Here is a 21,241-nt window from a genome sequence, read left to right as displayed (position 1 = left end):
TGTGTGTCCCCCAGTAAGGCGAAGACGCGGCACACACACACACACACCCACATTAACACTCGGTGTGTGTCCCCCAGTAAGGCGAAGACGCGGCGCACACACACACACACACACACACACACATTAACACTCGGTGTGTGTGTCCCCCAGTAAGGCGAAGACGCGGCGCGCACACACACACACACACACACACACACACACACACACACATTAACACCCGTGTGTGTGTCCCCCAGTAAGGCGAAGACGCGGCACACACACACACACACACACACACATTAACACTCGGTGTGTGTGTCCCCCAGTAAGGCGAAGACGCGGCGCGCACACACACACACACACACACACACACACACACACACACACACACACACACACACACACACTAACACTCAGTGTGTGTGTCCCCCAGTAAGGCGAAGACGCGGCGTGCGAAGCGTTTCCTGCAGAGCCGCGAGCCGAAGCTGACGGAGAGCCTGAAGAACTGCATGATCATCAAAGGCGGGAACACCAGCGAGACGCTCTCTCAGGCGCTGAAGGACGTGGTGAGTCGCGCTCTTCATCATCATCATCATCATCAGCTGTGTGTGTGTGTGTGTTCCTCATCCGCTCTGTGTGTGTTTTCAGTACGCGCTGAAGAAACCCAATGCTGTGATGTACAAGAAGTAAGTGTGCCGTCAGCCGCCGGTGGAGTCTCAGGGCGCTACAGGGTCACACTCACACAAGCTCAAACACACACTGATCTCCTCATGATCTGCACTGCACATCAGCTCTCTCTCAGTGTCTCTCTAAGCCCCGCCTCTCTGAGAGCTGCTCTGCTCTGATTGGTCAGAAAGCAAACGCTCATTATCATATCTGAATCTCAGCTCTTGATCACAGTGATACGGACAGTAACTCAGATACAACTACAGTGTTTGAGGGCGGGGCTTAGAAATGCTGTTCAGCCAATCGAGACCAGAGGCTGGCATTATGCAAATGACTTACAAACCTACGAATCAGGATCGAGCAGGAAGTGAGACAGGAATCAGTCTTTTAGGATATATAACTCCAGTTATCTGTGAAACTCTGCAGATGTTTTACATTCACAAACAGCTGTATTACACACTGCATGAAAGATCGTAGCCGAACTAGCGTAGCCGAACTAGCGTAGCTGAACTAGCGTAGCTGAAGTCATGTCAGTCAGATGATGATGTGTGTGTTGTTGTCCTGACAGGAAGAACATGGTCCGGCCCTTCGAGGACTCCACGGCTCTGGTGAGATCATGCTTCACACTCGTGTGTGTGTGTGTGTGTGTGTGTGTGTGTGTGTGTGTGTGTGTAACCGTGCTGTGTTTGCTTCCCTCAGGAGTTCTTCTCCAAGAAGTCAGACTGTTCCCTGTTTCTGTTCGGCTCACACAACAAGAAGAGACCCAACAACCTCATATTTGGTGTGTGTGTGCTGGTGTCCTCCACAGGACGCATGTTCGACTTCCACGTGTGTGTGTGTGTGTGTGTTAATGTGTGCTGGTGTCCTCCACAGGACGCATGTTCGACTTCCACGTGCTGGACATGTTTGAGCTGGGCGTCGAGCAGTGTGTGTCTCTGAAGGCCCTGAAGGTGAGCAGCAGTGTGTGTGTGTGTGTGTGTGTGTGTGTGTGTGAGAGAGAGTTGGGAGTGTAACGTGAGCTGTGTGTGCAGAAGGACACGTGTCCCGTGGGAACTAAACCCCTGCTGGTGTTCGCCGGAGAGCTGTTCGACACGGACCGAGAGCACCAGCGCCTGAGGAGCGTCCTGACAGGTGCGACACACACACACACACACACACACACACACACACACACTCTGTTATCTGTGTTCAGCAGATGTTTGAGCAGGACTTCAGGTGTTGTCTCTACTCACTCTTGTGGAGGACACATGTCTCATGTCATCGCGATAATCAACTTCCTGTGCGCTAAACAGTTTTATCAGCCAATCAGAGGCAGTGTTCAGACCAGGGCTTAAAACAAGCAGGGCGCTCCCCGCAACGAACCGAAACTCAGCAAAAAAAAAATTTGTATCTGTAATTATTTAAGTGAAATATTTCTGCTGGTTTCAAAATATAAAGCACAGCTCAGTGTCTCAGCCGCTGAGAGTGAGAGTCCTCCTTCAGTCCTCCCGTGTATGATAAATCCGCCCATACACGTGTTTCACAGCAGTCTCAATCACAGCAGTCTGACTGAAGTATCACTGTCACTGTCCCTGTTACTGTCCCTGTCCCTGTTACTGTCCCTGTTACTGTTACTGTCCCTGTTACTGTTACTGTCCCTGTCACTGTCACTGTTACTGTTACTGTCCCTGTTACTGTCCCTGTTACTGTTACTGTCCCTGTTACTGTCCCTGTTACTGTCACTGTCACTGTCCCTGTTACTGTCCCTGTTACTGTCCCTGTTACTGTCCCTGTTACTGTTACTGTCCCTGTTACTGTCCCTGTTACTGTCCCTGTTACTGTCACTGTCCCTGTTACTGTTACTGTCCCTGTTACTGTTACTGTCCCTGTTACTGTCCCTGTTACTGTCCCTGTTACTGTCCCTGTTACTGTCCCTGTTACTGTTACTGTCCCCTGTTACTGTTACTGTCCCTGTTACTGTTACTGTCCCCTGTTACTGTCACTGTTACTGTCCCTGTTACTGTTACTGTCCCTGTTACTGTCCCTGTCACTGTCCCTGTTACTGTCCCTGTTACTGTCCCTGTTACTGTTACTGTCCCTGTCACTGTCCCTGTTACTGTTACTGTCCCTGTTACTGTCCCTGTTACTGTCCCTGTTACTGTCCCTGTTACTGTTACTGTCCCTGTTACTGTCCCTGTTACTGTCACTGTCCCTGTCACTGTCCCTGTCACTGTCCCTGTTACTGTCCCTGTCACTGTCACTGTCCCTGTCCCTGTTACTGTCCCTGTTACTGTCCCTGTTACTGTCCCTGTTACTGTTACTGTCCCCTGTTACTGTCCCTGTTACTGTTACTGTCCCTGTTACTGTCCCTGTTACTGTTACTGTCCCCTGTTACTGTCACTGTTACTGTTACTGTCCCGTCACTGTCACTGTTACTGTCCCTGTCCCTGTTACTGTTACTGTCCCTGTTACTGTTACTGTCCCCTGTTACTGTCCCTGTTACTGTCCCTGTTACTGTCCCTGTTACTGTCCCTGTTACTGTTACTGTCCCCTGTTACTGTCCCTGTTACTGTCCCTGTTACTGTTACTGTCCCTGTTACTGTCCCTGTTACTGTTACTGTCCCCTGTTACTGTCACTGTTACTGTTACTGTCCCGTCACTGTCACTGTTACTGTCCCTGTCCCTGTTACTGTTACTGTCCCTGTTACTGTTACTGTTACTGTCCCCTGTTACTGTCCCTGTTACTGTCCCTGTTACTGTCCCTGTTACTGTTACTGTCCCCTGTTACTGTCACTGTTACTGTCACTGTTACTGTCACTGTCCCTGTTACTGTTACTGTCACTGTCCCTGTTACTGTTACTGTCCCTGTTACTGTCCCTGTCACTGTTACTGTCCCTGTTACTGTCCCTGTTACTGTCCCTGTCACTGTCCCTGTCACTGTCCCTGTCACTGTCCCTGTCACTGTCCCTGTTACTGTCCCTGTCACTGTTACTGTCACTGTCCTTGTCACTGTTACTGTCCCTGTTACTGTCCCTGTCCCTGTTACTGTCCCTGTTACTGTCCCTGTTACTGTCCCTGTTACTGTCCCTGTTACTGTCCCTGTTACTGTCCCTGTTACTGTCCCTGTCACTGTTACTGTCACTGTCCCTGTTACTGTCCCTGTTACTGTCCCTGTTACTGTCACTGTTACTGTCCCTGTCACTGTCCCTGTCACTGTCCCTGTCACTGTTACTGTCACTGTCACTGTTACTGTCCCTGTCACTGTCCCTGTCACTGTCCCTGTCACTGTCCCTGTTACTGTCCCTGTTACTGTCACTGTCCCTGTTACTGTCACTGTCACTGTCCCTGTTACTGTCACTGTCCCTGTCACTGTTACTCTCCCTGTCACTGTCCCTGTCACTGTCCCTGTCACTGTCCCTGTCACTGTCCCTGTTACTGTCCCTGTCCCTGTCCCTGTCACTGTCCCTGTCACTGTCCCTGTTACTGTTACTGTCCCTGTTACTGTCCCTGTTACTGTCCCTGTTACTGTCACTGTCCCTGTTACTGTCCCTGTTACTGTCCCTGTTACTGTCACTGTCCCTGTCACTGTTACTGTCCCTGTCCCTGTTACTGTCCCTGTTACTGTTACTGTCCCTGTTACTGTCCCTGTTACTGTCCCTGTTACTGTCCCTGTTACTGTCCCTGTTACTGTCCCTGTTACTGTCCCTGTTACTGTCCCTGTTACTGTCACTGTCCCTGTTACTGTCCCTGTTACTGTCCCTGTTACTGTCCCTGTTACTGTCCCTGTTACTGTCCCTGTTACTGTCCCTGTTACTGTCCCTGTTACTGTCACTGTTACTGTCCCTGTCCCTGTTACTGTCCCTGTTACTGTCCCTGTTACTGTCCCTGTCACTGTTACTGTCCCCTGTTACTGTTACTGTCCCCTGTTACTGTCCCTGTTACTGTCCCTGTTACTGTCACTGTTACTGTCCCTGTCACTGTTACTGTCCCTGTCACTGTCCCTGTTACTGTCCCTGTTACTGTCCCTGTTACTGTCCCTGTCACTGTCCCTGTCACTGTTACTGTCCCTGTTACTGTCCCTGTCACTGTTACTGTCACTGTTTATTCACATGAGGTGAAGTGTAATCACAACATTTTTCACGATTATAACAAGATTCAGGCCGTGCTGATTTGGTTGAGTGTTTCCTCAGGTTGTATGTTGAGGAGAGTGAAGTGTGCTGTAACCGTCCTCTCGTCTCTCTCTCTGTGTGTGTGTGTGTGTGTGTGTGTGTGTCAGATTTCTTCTGCGGTCCGCGAGTGTCTGCGGTGCGTCTGGCTGGACTGGAGCACGTGCTTCACTTCACAGCACTGGAGGGCAGGATCTACATGCGCAGCTACAGGTGACACACACACACTCACACACACTCCTGACCGCACCAGTAAGTGTGCATTTCCTGCAGTGGTTCAGGCTGCCGAATGAGTTGCAACAGCTCAGTATGTGGAGAGCGCTGCTATAGAGAGTGACGATGTTGTATTGCAGTATGACGCACTTCAACGTCAATACTAAGTAATAGTATAACTAGTTTGCACATTAGTTGTAATTAAAAAGGTTTAATGACAAAATATGGTTGTGGTTACACTTAAAATAGTTACAAAATAGATGTATGAGATGATGATAACTTACACCATTAATCTTACCCAGCATGTAAATGTTACCAGAGAGAGAGATCGCTCGATCCCCTCTGTCAATGTCACTGGGGAAAGAGGAGGTGGAAACAGTAAAAATATCATTATTACACACACACACACACACACACACTCTCCTGACAGCAGTGTTTTGACAGGGTGCTGCTGAAGAAGTCGGGCTGCCGGACGCCCCGGGTCGAGCTGGAGGACATGGGCCCGTCCTTCGACTTCATCATGAGGAGGAGTCACATGGCCTCAGACGACCTGTACAGAACTGCCCACAAGAAACCCAAAGGAGTGAAGGTGCGACACACACACACTCTCACAATCACACACTCACTCACACACATCTGTAAGCAGGGCTGTGCGAGAGACATTACTGTTGTACAGTAGAATGTACTTCTCAGTAAAAATAATACAATTAAAACTTTATTTTTTGAGGAATATCACAAATGTCCCTGATTTTACCGGTAAACCTCAGTTGTGCAGCACTTGCTGAAAGATATGAGGAATTTTTCAGTTTTAATCACTTTCATAATTTTCTTAACTTTTAATAATCTAAAGTTAAATTGTGTATCTTTAATGATTCAGTTAATTAGACATGTTTTTTGATGACTATAATGTAATATGCCCATTGAAACTGAATCCAGAAGAGTTGAGATGTAACTCATTGAGACGGGTTTGATGGGATATGTGTGTTGATCTGTGTACAGTACGAGCTCCAGATGATAGTCATGTGAAAGTCATGTGATAGTCATGTGATTCTTCATTTCACCTGCAGCCCAAGAAGAAGAAGAACATTTCCCATGATGCCTTCGGCACCAGGTTTGGCCGCTTACACATGCAGAAGCAGAACCTGGACAAACTGCAGACACGCAAGATGAAGGGCCTGAGGAAGAGGAAGAGGAGAGGCGAGCCGGCGGAGAGTGTGTCCCCGAAGACAGCCAAGACCGACAACTGACCACACACACACACACACACGGGAGAGGAGAGCAGAGCGTGTCCCCCCAAAGACTGCCAGGACTGACGGCTGACTCACACACACACACACACACACACACACACGATGAAAGAGTCTGAGGAAGAGGAGAGGTTGTGATGCAATAAACAGATTTTTCCAAATTGTGTGTGTGTGTGTGTGTGTGTACAAATGAATTAAGTCACCGTTAACAATAGTAGTTCTGGTATTGTGTGACCGGACAGGGCTGCTAGGGCACCAGCTCAAATTATCAAAAAGTCTTTGTCCAGTGACAGACATAACATAACATGGCGTCAGAGAAAGACACTGTCGAACGCATTAAAAACGCCAGTGAGACTCGACCTGCGGTGAGCGAGAACTACGGTGAGCGAGAACGGTGAGACTCAACCTACGGTGAGCGAGGCCTACGGCGAGAGAGGCCTACGGTGAGACTTGACCTACGGTGAGCGAGGCCTACGGCGAGAGAGGCCTACGGTGAGACTTGACCTACGGTGAGCGAGGCCTACGGTGAGCGAGGCCTACGGTGAGACTTGACCTACGGCGAGAGAGGCCTACGGTGAGACTTGACCTACGGTGAGTGAGGCCTACGGTGAGCGAGGCCTACGGTGAGACTTGACCTACGGCGAGAGAGGCCTACGGTGAGACTTGACCTACGGTGAGCGAGGCCTACGGTGAGCGAGGCCTACGGTGAGAGAGGCCTACGGTGAGACTTGACCTACGGTGAGCGAGGCCTACGGCGAGAGAGGCCTACGGTGAGACTTGACCTACGGTGAGCGAGGCCTACGGTGAGCGAGGCCTACGGCGAGAGAGGCCTACGGTGAGACTTGACCTACGGTGAGCGAGGCCTACGGTGAGCGAGGCCTACGGTGAGAGAGGCCTACGGTGAGCGAGACCTACTGTGAGATTGACCTACGGTGAGCGAGGCCTACGGTGAGACTTGACCTACGGTGAGCGAGGCCTACGGTGAGACTTGACCTACGGTGAGCGAGGCCTACGGTGAGAATTGACCTACGGTGAGTGAGGCCTACGGTGAGCGAGGCTTACGGTGAGACTTGACCTACGGTGAGCGAGGCCTACGGTGAGGCGAGACCTGCGGTGAGCGAGGCCTACGGTGAGCGAGGCCTACGGTGAGCGAGGCCTGCGGTGAGCGAGACCTGCGGTGAGCGAGGCCTACGGTGAGCGAGGCCTACGGTGAGCGAGGCCTACGGTGAGACTTGACCTACGGTGAGCGAGACCTGCGGTGAGCGAGGCCTACGGTGAGACTTGACCTACGGTGAGCGAGGCCTGCGGTGAGCGAGGCCTACGGTGAGTGAGGCCTACGGTGAGACTCGACCTACGGTGAGCGAGGCCTACGGTGAGACTCGACCTACGGTGAGCGAGGCCTACGGTGAGACTTTACCTACGGTGAGACTTGACCTACGGTGAGCGAGGCCTACGGTGAGCGAGGCCTACGGTGAGACTTGACCTACGGTGAGCTAGACCTACGGTGAGCGAGGCCTACGGTGAGCGAGGCCTACGGTGAGCGAGGCCTACGGTGAGCGAGGCCTGCGGTGAGCGAGACCTGCGGTGAGCGAGACCTGCGGTGAGCGAGACCTGCGGTGAGCGAGGCCTACGGTGAGCGAGGCCTACGGTGAGACTTGACCTACGGTGAGCGAGACCTGCGGTGAGCGAGGCCTACGGTGAGACTTGACCTACGGTGAGCGAGGCCTACGGTGAGACTTGACCTACGGTGAGCGAGACCTGCGGTGAGCGAGGCCTACGGTGAGACTTGACCTACGGTGAGCGAGGCCTACGGTGAGACTTGACCTACGGTGAGCGAGACCTGCGGTGAGCGAGGCCTACGGTGAGACTTGACCTACGGTGAGCGAGGCCTACGGTGAGACTTGACCTACGGTGAGACTTGACCTACGGTGAGCGGAGCGAGGCCTACGTTGAGACTTGACCTACGGTGAGCGAGGCCTACGGTGAGCGAGACCTACGGTGAGACTTGACCTACGGTGAGACTTGACCTACGGTGAGCGGAGCGAGGCCTACGGTGAGACTTGACCTACGGTGAGCGAGGCCTACGGTGAGACTTGACCTACGGTGAGCGGAGCGAGGCCTACGGTGAGCGAGACCTACGGTGAGACTTGACCTACGGTGAGACTTGACCTACGGTGAGCGGAGCGAGGCCTACGTTGAGACTTGACCTACGGTGAGCGAGGCCTACGGTGAGCGAGACCTACGGTGAGACTTGACCTACGGTGAGACTTGACCTACGGTGAGCGGAGCGAGGCCTACGGTGAGACTTGACCTGCGGTGAGCGAGGCCTACGGTGAGACTTGACCTACGGTGAGCGAGGTCTACGGTGAGACTCGACCTACGGTGAGCGAGGCCTACGGTGAGACTCGACCTACGGTGAGCGAGGCCTACGGTGAGCGAGACCTACGGTGAGCGAGGCCTACGGTGAGAATCGACCTGCGGTGAGACTTGACCTACGGTGAGCGAGACCTACGGTGAGCGAGGCCTACGGTGAGAATCGACCTGCGGTGAGCGAGGCCTATGGTGAGCGAGACCTGCGGTGAGACTCGACCTGCGGTGAGCGAGGCCTACGGTGAGCGAGACCTACGGTGAGCGAGGCCTACGGTGAGAATCGACCTACGGTGAGACTCGACCTACGGTGAGCGAGACCTACGGTGAGCGAGACCTACGGTGAGCGAGGCCTACGGTGAGAATCGACCTGCGGTGAGCGAGGCCTATGGTGAGCGAGGCCTATGGTGAGCGAGGCCTACGGTGAGAATCGACCTGCGGTGAGCGAGGCCTATGGTGAGCGAGACCTACGGTGAGCGAGGCCTACGGTGAGAATCGACCTGCGGTGAGCGAGGCCTATGGTGAGCGAGACCTACGGTGAGCGAGGCCTACGGTGAGAATCGACCTGCGGTGAGCGAGGCCTATGGTGAGCGAGACCTACGGTGAGCGAGGCCTACGGTGAGAATCGACCTGCGGTGAGCGAGACCTACGGTGAGCGAGACCTACGGTGAGCGAGGCCTACGGTGAGAATCGACCTGCGGTGAGCGAGGCCTATGGTGAGCGAGACCTACGGTGAGCGAGGCCTACGGTGAGAATCGACCTGCGGTGAGCGAGGCCTGCGGTGAGCGAGGCCTATGGTGAGCGAGACCTGCGGTGAGACTCGACCTGCGGTGAGCGAGGCCTACGGTGAGCGAGGCCTACGGTGAGCGAGACCTACGGTGAGCGAGACCTACGGTGAGCGAGGCCTACGGTGAGCGAGGCCAGCGGTGAGACTTGACCTACGGTGAGACTTGACCTACGGTGAGCGAGGCCTACGGTGAGACTCGACCTACGGTGAGCGAGACCTGCGGTGAGCGAGACCTGCATGAGGAGAGCACGAGTGTGCAGGAGCGGTTCTAACAGACGCTGAAACGTGTCTAATACCGATGGTGGCGTAATAGCACCTCACAGCGTTCACACAGTTACACTACAACATGTACACATTATACATGACATCTCCCTTTTTTATATTCTAGAAAGAAATAAAATATTTAACAGCTTGCACATAACAATAAACTTAAGTTACTCTTAGGACTTGGTACTATAGCCTATTGTGTTACTTCCGGTACCTGCCAGGCACTCTGATTGGTCTAGCAAATCTTGCCAGTTTCTCATTACCCACTGAGTGAAATTGACTGTCTCACTGGTGAACTCTTGGCATTCACAGAAAATGAACAACTTGCACTGGCATTATCGTCCACGTTGTTTTCCTGCTCTGAATTCAGCTCTAAATCTGGTGAAGCAACAGGTAAGTCTTCCACAGGTTCAGTTTGAGGGGAAGGACACAGTCTCCTGTTTTCAGCAAGTCTCTTCTATTCCTCCTGAAGATGCGACTGTTTAATCAGGATAGCAAATGGCAACCTTGACTGTCTGATTCTCACTCTTTCACTTTTCTTCAGGTAGATTTCTTGTCCCACGATCAAACTATTGCTTTTGTTTGACTTGCCTGTTTCTCAGTCTGTTACACCTGTCTTGAATGATTAAACTGTATTATGTCATCCACATTGTACGAATAAATGTTCCCAACCTTTCCGCTAAGAAATTAATTGTAAGCATCCAGACTGCGATATGCTTTTATCGCATCTCTCGTGTAACGTTACACACAAGCAGCTGCAACACACAATCAGACTATTCAGGCAAACGTTCAATGTTCTGTGTAAAAAGTTTACACATCAAAGTCTTATTTAAAGGGTCCGGTAATTCCAATCATCGTTTATTTTCAGTTTTTGGAAATACTTTTTAACTGTTGCCTCTTCGCTAGACTTAAAAGGTACGCGCTTGTTTTCACAGATCTGAGATTTAAAAATGGCGCCACCGGAAATGTTTCAGGACCAGACATGCGCAGTAGCATTCCAACGTGTTTGTTATTGTTTACGTCCTTGAAATGGTCTATATATCTAGAATGTACATTTCCTGAAGAAAATGTGAGTGCTTGCAGTTTTAACGCTGTGGTGTAATCAGGAAAAGGCAGAAGATGAAATCCAAACAACACTTTAATAGAAACGCTCAAGAATCAGGTAAAAGGCAGGGAAACTCACATTATTACGGTGACCAGACAAGGAGTCCGTTCTTCGTACGTCGCTAACTCACTTAGCTGGATTTGATTGTTGGCGATTTGGCATGATCCTGGATTGTTTGGTTCTTCAACGCTCATCCTGGACTTGCTGTCATAGCAACATGTGCGCAAACTTAAACCTGCTCGGGAGCAGGCTTATTTCATGTTAACAGGATTAGATCCCGGCTTCATAAGCGGAGCTGATACGGGAAGTCCAGCGCAGCGCGATAGTGCACTTTCTGAGATATATATATATATATTTATATATATATATATATATATATATATATATATAGTACAGGCCAAAAGTTTGGACACATTACTATTTTTAATGTTTTTGAAAGAAGTTTCTTCTGCTCATCAAGCCTGCATTTATTTGATCAAAAATACAGAAAAAAATGCAATATTGTGATATATTATTACAATTTAAAATAATTGGTTTTCAATTTATTATACTTTAAATTATCATTTATTTTGGTGATGCAAAGCTGAATTTTCAGGATCATTACTCCAGTCTATCAAATGATCCTTTAGAAATCATTCTAATATGATGATTCATTATCAAAGTTGGAAACAGATCTGCTGCTTAATATTTTTTCATAACCTGTGATACTTTTTTAGGATACTTTGATGAATAAAAAAAGAAAAAGAAAAAAGAAAAGAAAAAAAAAAGAAGCAAATATTTTCAAGATAGAAATCTTTTATAACAACAATATACACTACTGGTCAGTAATTTGGGGTCAGTAATTTTTTTCTTTATTTATTTTTTAAATAAATCAATAATTTTATTCAGCAAGGATGTGTTAAATTGATAAAAAGTGATAATAAAGAAGATTTATATTAAAAAATTTTTTTTTTTTTGTGAATAAATGCAGTTCTTTTTAACCTTTTATTCATCAAATATATTAGGCAGCAGAACTGTTTCCAACACTCATAATAAATCATCTTATTAGAATGATTTCTAAAGGATCATGTGATTGACTGGATGTCACATGTGACACTGAAGACTGGAGTAATGATCCTGAAAATTCAGCTTTGCATCACCGAAATAAATGATAATTTAAAGTATAATAAATTGAAAACCAATTATTTTAAATTGTAATAATATATGACAATATTACATTTTTTTCTGTATTTTTGATCAAATAAATGCAGGCTTGATGAGCAGAAGAAACTTCTTTCAAAAACATTAAAAATAGTAATGTGTCCAAACTTTTGGCCTGTACTATATATATATTTTTTTTTTTCTCGTGATTCGTGAGATTGTCGTTTTTTGTCGCTTTTATGTTTAAAAAAACAGGTTTATTTTTTTATTTTTTTTATTTCCAAGCCACTTAAGACCCAATGTTGTAAAGCAGTTTTTTTTAATTATTTTTTTTAGGTTATCATAATTTTTTATGAAGATCATACAATCATGACCATGCCGATTACAGATATGTCACTCAGGCTTCACTAACGTGATTGGTACTATAGCCTATAGGCTAAACCATAGACTGCCATCAAGGCCTCAATGAAGGGGATTATGTGAACAGAAAGGGGGTTCACAATGTAAATGTGCAGCCCAGTTACTATTGTGATTCTTAATATTCCAGATTACTAATATTATATAAAATAAAAAAAGGCAGTTGACTAAAATCTTCCATATCACAAATGTGAAAGCAAAATGGCCAGGATCTGTGCATGACTTAATCATTTTTAGAGATTCACATCTATGCACATTATTTGAAAGTGGTAAGAAAAGTTCCACAATTAAATATCAAGCTCACTGTATTACATACACTTATGCTGATCCTAACAAAACTGCATTTTTTCATAGGTGATTATGACATGTTCCTGCAGACAGGTGTTTTATGACCCCATTCCCTGACCCAAACCAGTTACAGTGCAGCTCTAGCCAGGACAAGGGCACACAATGAAATGAACTTTGGCTAACTAAAGGGAAGATTTCAGTGTCTGAGAAGTCTGAGGGTTGCACACCTGACAGGGCCTGTGACATTGTTGCACGTGCCATATTACACAACATTGCCAAAAAAAAAAAAAAAAAAAACACTTTTCATTAAATGTTTAATAAAAGACTAATATGCTTAGTTCCTTGAGTTTTATTTCAATTGTTCTTTGTAAAGAAAAGCCAGTGGTCAAGTGCCTGCAACAAGAGATATTAGACACATGCCTCATGCAACAAATAAAAAGGAAAAGTTGTCTATACACTGCCCACCTGTAGGCCTATGTCTCCTCTGTCTGTGCAGACTCTTCTGTAGGCCATTCTGTAGATGTGGAATCCTGCAACTTATATTGCAGCCATAAAGCATACAAGTATAAATTAAGTAAAGTTATTTATGCACTCGCAGGTAGGCTAGTTCCTCCATATGACAGTTATCTGAGAGGGTTTATTCACTGTCCAGTGCAATGGAAACAAATGGACATTACAAAGTCTTATACTTTCTTTCCTTTGGAAAGTTAGTAAATGTCCACTTACTGCACATATTTCAGCTCCACTTTCTTGGGAACAGATACAAGTGTTGGTGTATTATGTAAAAGTGCACAAAAGAGGAAAACACAATGTCATTACAATGAACTACACTGGGGAAAAATGTGATCAATAACTCATGGCAAAATATTTTTACATTAACATAAGTTTATCAGTTTTCACTTTCACAAGTCAAAGCAGTTCATCATTACTCAAGATTTAACAGTTGAAATGACTATACGGCCTTAATTTAATGCAGCAAAAATTATTTTACAGTGTAGGCTACTAAAATATTTTCTTTTCTTTTTTTTTCTCAGCCTTTTTCTTGGTTGCTTTTATAAACAGAACACCATTTATTTAACAGTGCCTTTTATAAAAGAGACTATAATATAACTAAAAATTACCATTATGTAGAATATTTTTGTACTTCACTTTTATTAGTTCCCATGTTCTAGTGTGGTGACTCTGACATTACAATGCACAAAGTAATTATGCAATTATAAAAAAAAAAAAAATAAAAAAAAAGCTAATAAGTGATAAAAACATCAAACATGGCCACTTCTAACGGATTTAAATTGTCTGCTACTTTTTGCCAGCCCTCTCTCCTGGCTTTTGCAGACTTTGAGGTGTTCCCTGGCGTTTTGATTAAACATTAAAATTCCGAAAAAACTGAGCCCGCCCTTTGGCCACGCTGAGCAGCCAATAGCAGCGTTGCTGATCAATGTTTCTACTATCGATACATATCCCCTTTTAACCAGCGCATGAACGCGCAATTATCTCAGATAACACAATCCAGCTATACTAATCATATCCGGCAAGTGTGTTCGAAGAACCGAGTTAGCCAGATCATGATTCGCACGATGATATCATCTTGGATGTGTCATTTGATCTCGGATGTAATAAGCAACGTACGAAGAACGGGCCCCAGGAGTGAATACAACAAGGATAATCACTAAACACAGCTGATTCACATGAACTAATAATGATGGTAACCAAGGAGACGAAAGAATGGCGGGAAACTGAACAAAGAAACATGTGACAGATGAAAACGCACTGAAAGTCTATGAACTAAACTGAATGTGACATAATGCCTAAAGATGACATAATGTGACATAAATATGGCAGAGAAACCTTTAATTTCTTTCCGGATTACAGCGCTGACACCACTAAGAAAAGGAAGTCACTGAGACTGTCACTTTCACTGAGAGTGCCCTAAGAGTTCGTGGTGTTGCGACTAAAAGTTAAACAGCATCGTCGGTGGCTGGTGAGACCGATGCGGGAGTGACAGTCTCTGCTGCATAAAGTGCAGATGTAGTTGGCTCTCCTCTCTTCTGTTAGTTTCAAATCTTCTCCTCGCCTGTATTTAGCTGTTTCTTGAGGAGGCAGCGCCTGCAAACATCTTTATATCTCAGCTGTGGGCGACCTCGGGGTCTTTTGCCGGATGCGAGTTCACCATAAAGGATGTCCTTGGGGATGATTGTGGGGACCACAGCTATATAGGCAAGGCAAGTTTATTTATATAGCACATTTCATACACAATGGCAATTCAAAGTGCTTTACATAGAAGAAATTAAAATAATAAAAAGAAATAAGAATAATTAAAACAGTTTAGAAAAATAAAAAATAAAATACAGTACAGTACAAACAGTCGGACGAACAGTGACACAGTGCTCATTCAGTAAATGCACAGCTAAACAGATGTGTTTTGAGTCTGGATTTGAAAGTGACTACTGTAGGAGCACATCTGATCTCCTCTGGAAGCTGTTCCAGCATAATAGCTAAAAGCAGACTCACCATGCTTAGAGTGAACCCTTGGTATTTCTAGCTGATATGATCCTAGTGATCTGAGTGATCTGTTGGGTTTATATTCAGTGAGCATATTTGCAATGTATTGAGGTCCTAGGCCATTGAATGATTTATATACCAGTAATAATACTTTAAAATCAATCCTAAATGTAACTGGGAGCCAGTGTAAAGACCTGAGGACTGGTGTGATATGTTCATATGTTCTGGTTCTGCTCAGAATCCTGGCGGCAGCGTTCTGTATGAGCTGCAACTGTCTTATGGTCTTTTTGGGAAGGCCAGTGAGGAGTCCATTACAATAATCCACCCTGCTGGTGATGAAAGCATGCACAAGTCTCTCTAAGTCTTGTCTGGAAACAAAGTATCTAATTCTTGCAATATTTTTCAGATGATAGTATGCTGATTTAGTTATTGCTTTGACATGACTTCTGAAACTAAGGTCTGACTCTAGGGACACACCAAGGTTCCTGACTTGATGTTTAGTTGTTTGACCCCTAGAGTGAAGGTATGCGTTCACCTTGAGAACTTCATCTTTGTTTCATCAAATATAGGCATTACTATATTTAATTTAATATTCCACTAATAAGATACATTTACTTCATAGACAGCCTTCTATTTTATCACCATTATACTCTCTGTTGTCTGTGTTTATCTGTCTGTACACAAACACTGTACACACGCTGCCTGGTATCGGTTGTTGGTATAGGAGCATTTTTACGAATATGAGTACGGGTACATGAGCTCAGTATCGGCTCGATACCACATCCCTAAAAATTAGCGTAGATGCCATTCTTCTTATGATGTAACGAGTACATCAGGATTTATGGGAAGTGTTCCCGGTTCCAGCTGACCTAATCTATGCAGCCTAACACTGAATTATAGAAGTCTATAATGTATTATATGAATGCTAGGTCAAAGAGATGTGTCTTTAGTCTAGCTTTGAACTGACAGAGTGTGTCTGCTTCCCGGACAATGGTAGGAAGACTGTTCCAGAGTTTTGGTGCTAAATAGGAGAAGGATCTACCGCCAGCAGTCGATTTAGATATTCTAGGTATTATCAACTGGCCGGAGTTTTGAGATCGCAATAGACGTGACGGACTATAATGCGTTAAGAGCTCGCTCAAGCACTGCGGAGCTAAACCATTTAGTGCTTTGTAAGTGATCAGCAATATTTACATGTTAGAAACTGTAATTCCATTTCAGTAATCGTTTGGTTATTGAAAGCTGATTTAAAAAAATCCATCAATATCCTTCTTAAAAGACTGGGTAGGATCACCATTCAATTTTACATAGAAATCATCATTATTAAGTTGACGTTGTACTTCTTGATCATATGATTCCCTGGGCATTATACCTCCACCTTTGTCTGCAGGCTTGATGATGACGTTGCTCATGTTCTGTAGGGAGGAAAGAGCTTGTGATTCGCCTTTGGTACAGTTAGACACAGATCTTTCATGACAAAGGAGATTATCAACATCCCTCTCAACCAGTTTCACAAAAGTGTCAATTGGATCACTTGATGTTGGAGGGCAAAAGGTGCTTTTTGTTTTGAAAGGATTATAAATTCTTGGCGTTACGGGAGTAGTCGGGTTCTTGTCAAAGACGCATCTCAGTTTTAAAGAACGGAAGAATTTGAACAGTTCCACTTTAAGTCTGAAAGGATTGGTGTTTGTGATGGGGACAAATGAAAACCCTTATTTAGAATGTTCTCTTCATCTTTAGACAAAGTGTGATTGGTAAGATTAAGACTATATTCTCCTTGTCTGTGTCTGGTGATCTTGTTCTTTACATTTGCCGCTCCCACGCTTTTCCTCTTTTTTTCTCAGTAAAAGCACTTGAAATTATCTCGCTTTTTGACGTTTCTTTGTCTTTTGTGGAGTGTGCAGACTCTTTTGAAGTGCATATATCAGAGAATTTGGCAGTACATCCAACCGGCCTCACGACCGCAGACCACGTGTTTACCACACCAGCCCAGGACCTCCACATCCAGCATCTTCACCTCCGAGACGTCTAACACCAGCCACCCGGACAGATGCTGCAACAGTCGGTTTGCAGAACCAAAGAATTTCTGCACAAACTGTCAGAAACCGTCTCAGGGAAGCTCATCTGAAGCTCGTCGTCCTCATCGGGGTCTCGACCTGACTGCAGTTCGTCGCCGTAACCGACTTGAGTGAGCAAATGCTCACATTCGATGGCGTCTGGCACTTTGGAGAGGTGTTCTCTTCACGGATGAATCCCAGTTTTCACTGTACAGGGCAGATGGCAGACAGCGTGTGGGTGATGTCAACGTTGTGGATTGAGTGGCCCATGGTGGCGGTGGGGTTATGGTATGGGCAGGCGTATGTTATGGACAACGAACACAGGTGCATTTTATTGATGGCACTTTGAATGCACAGAGATACCGTGACGAGATCCTGAGGCCCATTGTTGTGCCATTCATCCACGACCATCACCTCATGTTGCAGCATGATAATGCACGGCCCCATGTCGCAAGGGTCTGTACACAATTCCTGGAAGCTGAAAACATCCCAGTTCTTGCATGGCCAGCATACTCACCGGACATGTCACCCATTGAGCATGTTTGGGATGCTCTGGATCGGCGTATACGACAGCGTGTTCCAGGTCTTGCCAATATCCAGCAACTTCGCACAGCCATTGAAGAGGAGAAGACCAACATCCCACAATCAACAACCTGATCAACTCTATGTGAAGGAGATGTGTTGCACTGCGTGAGGCAAATGGTGGTCACACCAGATACTGACTGGTTATTGGACCCCCCCAATACAGTAAAACCACACATTTTAGAGTGGCCTTTTATTGTGGCCAGCCTAAGGCACACCTGTGCAATAATCATGCTGTCTCATCAGCATCTTGATATGCCACACCTGTGAGGAGGATGGATTATCTCGGCAAAGGAGAAGTGCTCACTAACACAGATTTAGACAGATTTGTGAACAATATTGCGAGAAATAGGCCTTTTGTGTACATAGAAAAAGTCTTAGATCTTTGAGTTCAGCTCATGAAAAATGGGGGCAAAAACAAAAGTGTTGCGTTTATAATTTTTTTTCAGTGCAATAACTTTTTTAAAACAAAAATGAAACATCATTGAAATTATTACTTAAGCTGGACTGTGATGCTATTTTCTTTTGGAAACAAACTTTTTTGCACTATTTTCCTGTTATCTCTGTAAAGCTGCTTTGAAACACTCTGTACAGTAAAAAGCGATATATAAATAAATGTGACTTGACTTGATTATAGGGTAGTTGTGTACACACACTGCCAACACATTTGTGTTCAAACACCATGTAAAAGTGAATTTTGCATAATAGGTGCCCTTTTAAAAAATTAAATGACATGTATAGACAAAAACAATGGGATTTTCTTTTCATTCACCAATTAATATTTGGGTTTCAGGTTTTCTTTTTACCAAAATTTGTATAAAGATGATTCTCAACTATGTTATGAAAGATATAACAGAATGAATTGATACACCATTTTACTTTATGCAATATCTGGGTTAAATGGCCATAACTGAATATTCCCATTCAATACAATGTATGCACTGTATCTACTTTGCATGTATTCTCGGGGCAACATGCAATGAAAAAAAAAAGTGCAAAATTGGGAGTAATAATTGGCAACATTTTAATAATTATATCTAATATTTCATAGGAATATTGATGTATAATATATTTCCCTATTCACTTGTGTTTCCCAAAATGCCTGATAAACATGATTTAAGTCCTGGGGTCCTCTACTGGGGACATGTATGAAATCAATGCCCTGTTTTGTAACAGAACGTCATATTTTGATTTGAAACCCCATAACATTTTCCTGAGATGTTGGTTTATGAAATACAATTTGAAAAGTAGTCCGGTTTAAATGATAGTTACAATATTTTATCATATTTCCATAAGAGTGTTACATTTAATCACTAAACTAATGTCAGTCATATTTTTAAAGACCAAGAAGAAGTAGTTTTTATGGTGAAACCTTCAAATATTTGGTATCTCTGAAAAGCCCTGAATGTGCTCTTTACAGGACACCCAGAGTTACTACTGTGAGAGGAGTGGTGTCAGAGAAATTCCCTAAAATAATGTCCACTACAGAGGACAAAAGTCTATTCCTGGGTCCCATTTATACGTGCGATTTATTTCCCCAACAGTGTGAAGGCTAGTATAAATTATTTTATTAACTGGTCAGAGCTCATTTGTCGAGCGTCAGCGTGAGTGTGTGTGTGTGTGTGTGCAGCACTTTAACAACACTAGAGCGCGCGCGCGTGCCGCGGACAGTGACGCAGACTGATGCAGTCCAGCTGCAGGAGTTACTGGAGTCTCTGTCTTATTCTGTGTGCTTATACACACACTCCTATTGTGTATAGCTGATTTCAATGATCATTCCGTCCATCTCTGTGAATAATGTACAGGTACAGGACGAGTGACCGCGGCCAGATGCAGATGTTGCGTGCGCGTGTCCGTGCAGAACAGATGTGCCTCACCAAGACTTCTCCAGGAGGAGACTTCATCTGATCCGCGCTCGGCGGTGGGTCTGTCTGTAGCCCCGCCTCCTGCAGCTCAACTGTATTTATAGCTTATTGCACCAGTGTAACAGTCATCAGCGCAGTGTATCTGCATTCACAGGGACTCAGAGGAGATCCACACACGACCAGCATGACTGAGACTCACTCCGACTCCGAGCCACACACGACCAGCATGACTGAGACTCCCGCCGACTGCGAGCCGACTCGTGCCGCGCCCGCGCCGGAGGAGAAGCAGCAGGAGAACGGCGGCGGTAGGGTCTCCGAGAGCGAGGACAAGGCGCCGGCGGAGTTCGAGCCCCCGGAGGGCGGCTGGGGGTGGGTGGTGATGCTGGCCTCCATGTGGTGCAACGGCTCGGTGTTCGGCATCCAGAACGCCTTCGGTATCATGTTCGTGGCGCTACTGAAAGAGTTCAGCTCCGGGAAGGAAGACGACGACGACCTCCGCTTCAGAACAGGTAACAGCCATTTCCGTGACCGACAGCGCGAGCGCGAGCGGGGCGCGTGCGGATCCAGAAGCGTTCCTCCACGTGTCGGTGAAGGGGCTCGAGCGCGCGTCACCGTGCACTTCTCCTGACTCACTGTAATGATCAGCAGCGAAGTGTGTGTCCACACAATCCTACAGCTCTGTCTCACACACACACACTCACACTCAGACCGAAAGCTCAGTGTTTGAAACACACCAGGGATTGTTGTCACACTTTTACTACAGTGAATATTTCTCAGTGCGAGTTTGTTTATTAAAGTTTTTGGCTACACTTTATTTGGTAACACTTTATTTTACAGTGTCCTTGTTCCATATGTTACATGTACTTACCATAGTTGGCCTAATAACAGTAAATTATGCATAATTACATGCAAACTAAACCTCAACCAAATCCCAATCCTACCCTAACCCTACATGTAGTTAATTAATATTCCTCAGTCCTTAAATATATAATTACACTGTAACAGTGACACCTTAAAATAAAGTGTAACACTTGAACCATTGTAATTACTCAAATAAGTACTGAGAAGGCTAGGGTTTGGTTTAGGTTAATTACTTGTAAGTACATGTAGCACACACCCCTACAAAATAATAGACTTGGAAGAACACACTGTTTATTAAACGCACACAGTGTGAAAACATGTAAAACAAAAGGCTTAAATGGAGATCCGCCATTAAACTGTCTATTATAGGCTTATCAGTAAAGCATTGAGAAGCTCAAAACAACCCATCAAACTCATAATGTTAAACCATTGTTCTGGCCAACAGAAACAAACCCTGAAAACTTGGTCTGAGTTTGTCGTGAGACAACTATTCATTACAAATGTGCCTTCATCAGTTATTTTATAAAAACACTGCAAACTCATGATAATATTGGTGTTTAAGTTCAACTAGTTTAGCTTTAGATCCACTGGCAGAGAAACTTTATCAGCAATGGAAATGAGTGTGTGACCTATATAACACGAGTCCTGTGGTGAGCGCTCAGAGAACCGGTGTGATCGCTGTCGAGTTTCTGTTATTGAGCTGAATGTAGTGAAATGAGTCAGTTTTTGCATGTCAAACTGGTTCAGGATGAT

At 45.5% G+C, this 21,241-nt stretch overlaps 2 protein-coding genes across 2 annotated transcripts in view; both read left to right on the top strand.

The window, feature by feature from the left end:
• rpf2 (ribosome production factor 2 homolog) overlaps positions 1–6,409 on the top strand; it is a 12,080-nt gene extending 5,671 nt beyond the window's left edge. The window contains exons 2-10 of the mRNA XM_079887622.1: positions 413–545; positions 628–665; positions 1,214–1,253; positions 1,345–1,426; positions 1,519–1,595; positions 1,677–1,776; positions 4,901–5,003; positions 5,448–5,592; positions 6,071–6,409. Of these exons, the coding sequence (XP_079743748.1) occupies positions 413–545; positions 628–665; positions 1,214–1,253; positions 1,345–1,426; positions 1,519–1,595; positions 1,677–1,776; positions 4,901–5,003; positions 5,448–5,592; positions 6,071–6,250 (898 nt within the window). The 3' untranslated portion in view covers positions 6,251–6,409. The remainder of the gene's footprint in view (positions 1–412; positions 546–627; positions 666–1,213; positions 1,254–1,344; positions 1,427–1,518; positions 1,596–1,676; positions 1,777–4,900; positions 5,004–5,447; positions 5,593–6,070) is intronic.
• Positions 6,410–19,190: 12,781 nt separating this feature from the next.
• The window catches only part of slc16a10 (solute carrier family 16 member 10), a 65,795-nt gene continuing 63,744 nt past the window's right edge, over positions 19,191–21,241 (top strand). Inside the window, exon 1 of the mRNA XM_079887584.1 lies at positions 19,191–20,136. Within this exon, the coding sequence (XP_079743710.1) occupies positions 19,812–20,136 (325 nt within the window). The 5' untranslated portion in view covers positions 19,191–19,811. The remainder of the gene's footprint in view (positions 20,137–21,241) is intronic.

This window comes from Squalius cephalus, assembly GCF_949319135.1.
Source record: "Squalius cephalus genome assembly, chromosome: 12".
Taxonomy (NCBI): domain Eukaryota; kingdom Metazoa; phylum Chordata; class Actinopteri; order Cypriniformes; family Leuciscidae; genus Squalius; species Squalius cephalus.
The sequence above is the reverse complement of the archived record's forward strand: the minus strand, read 5'-3'. Positions and strand labels throughout refer to the sequence as shown.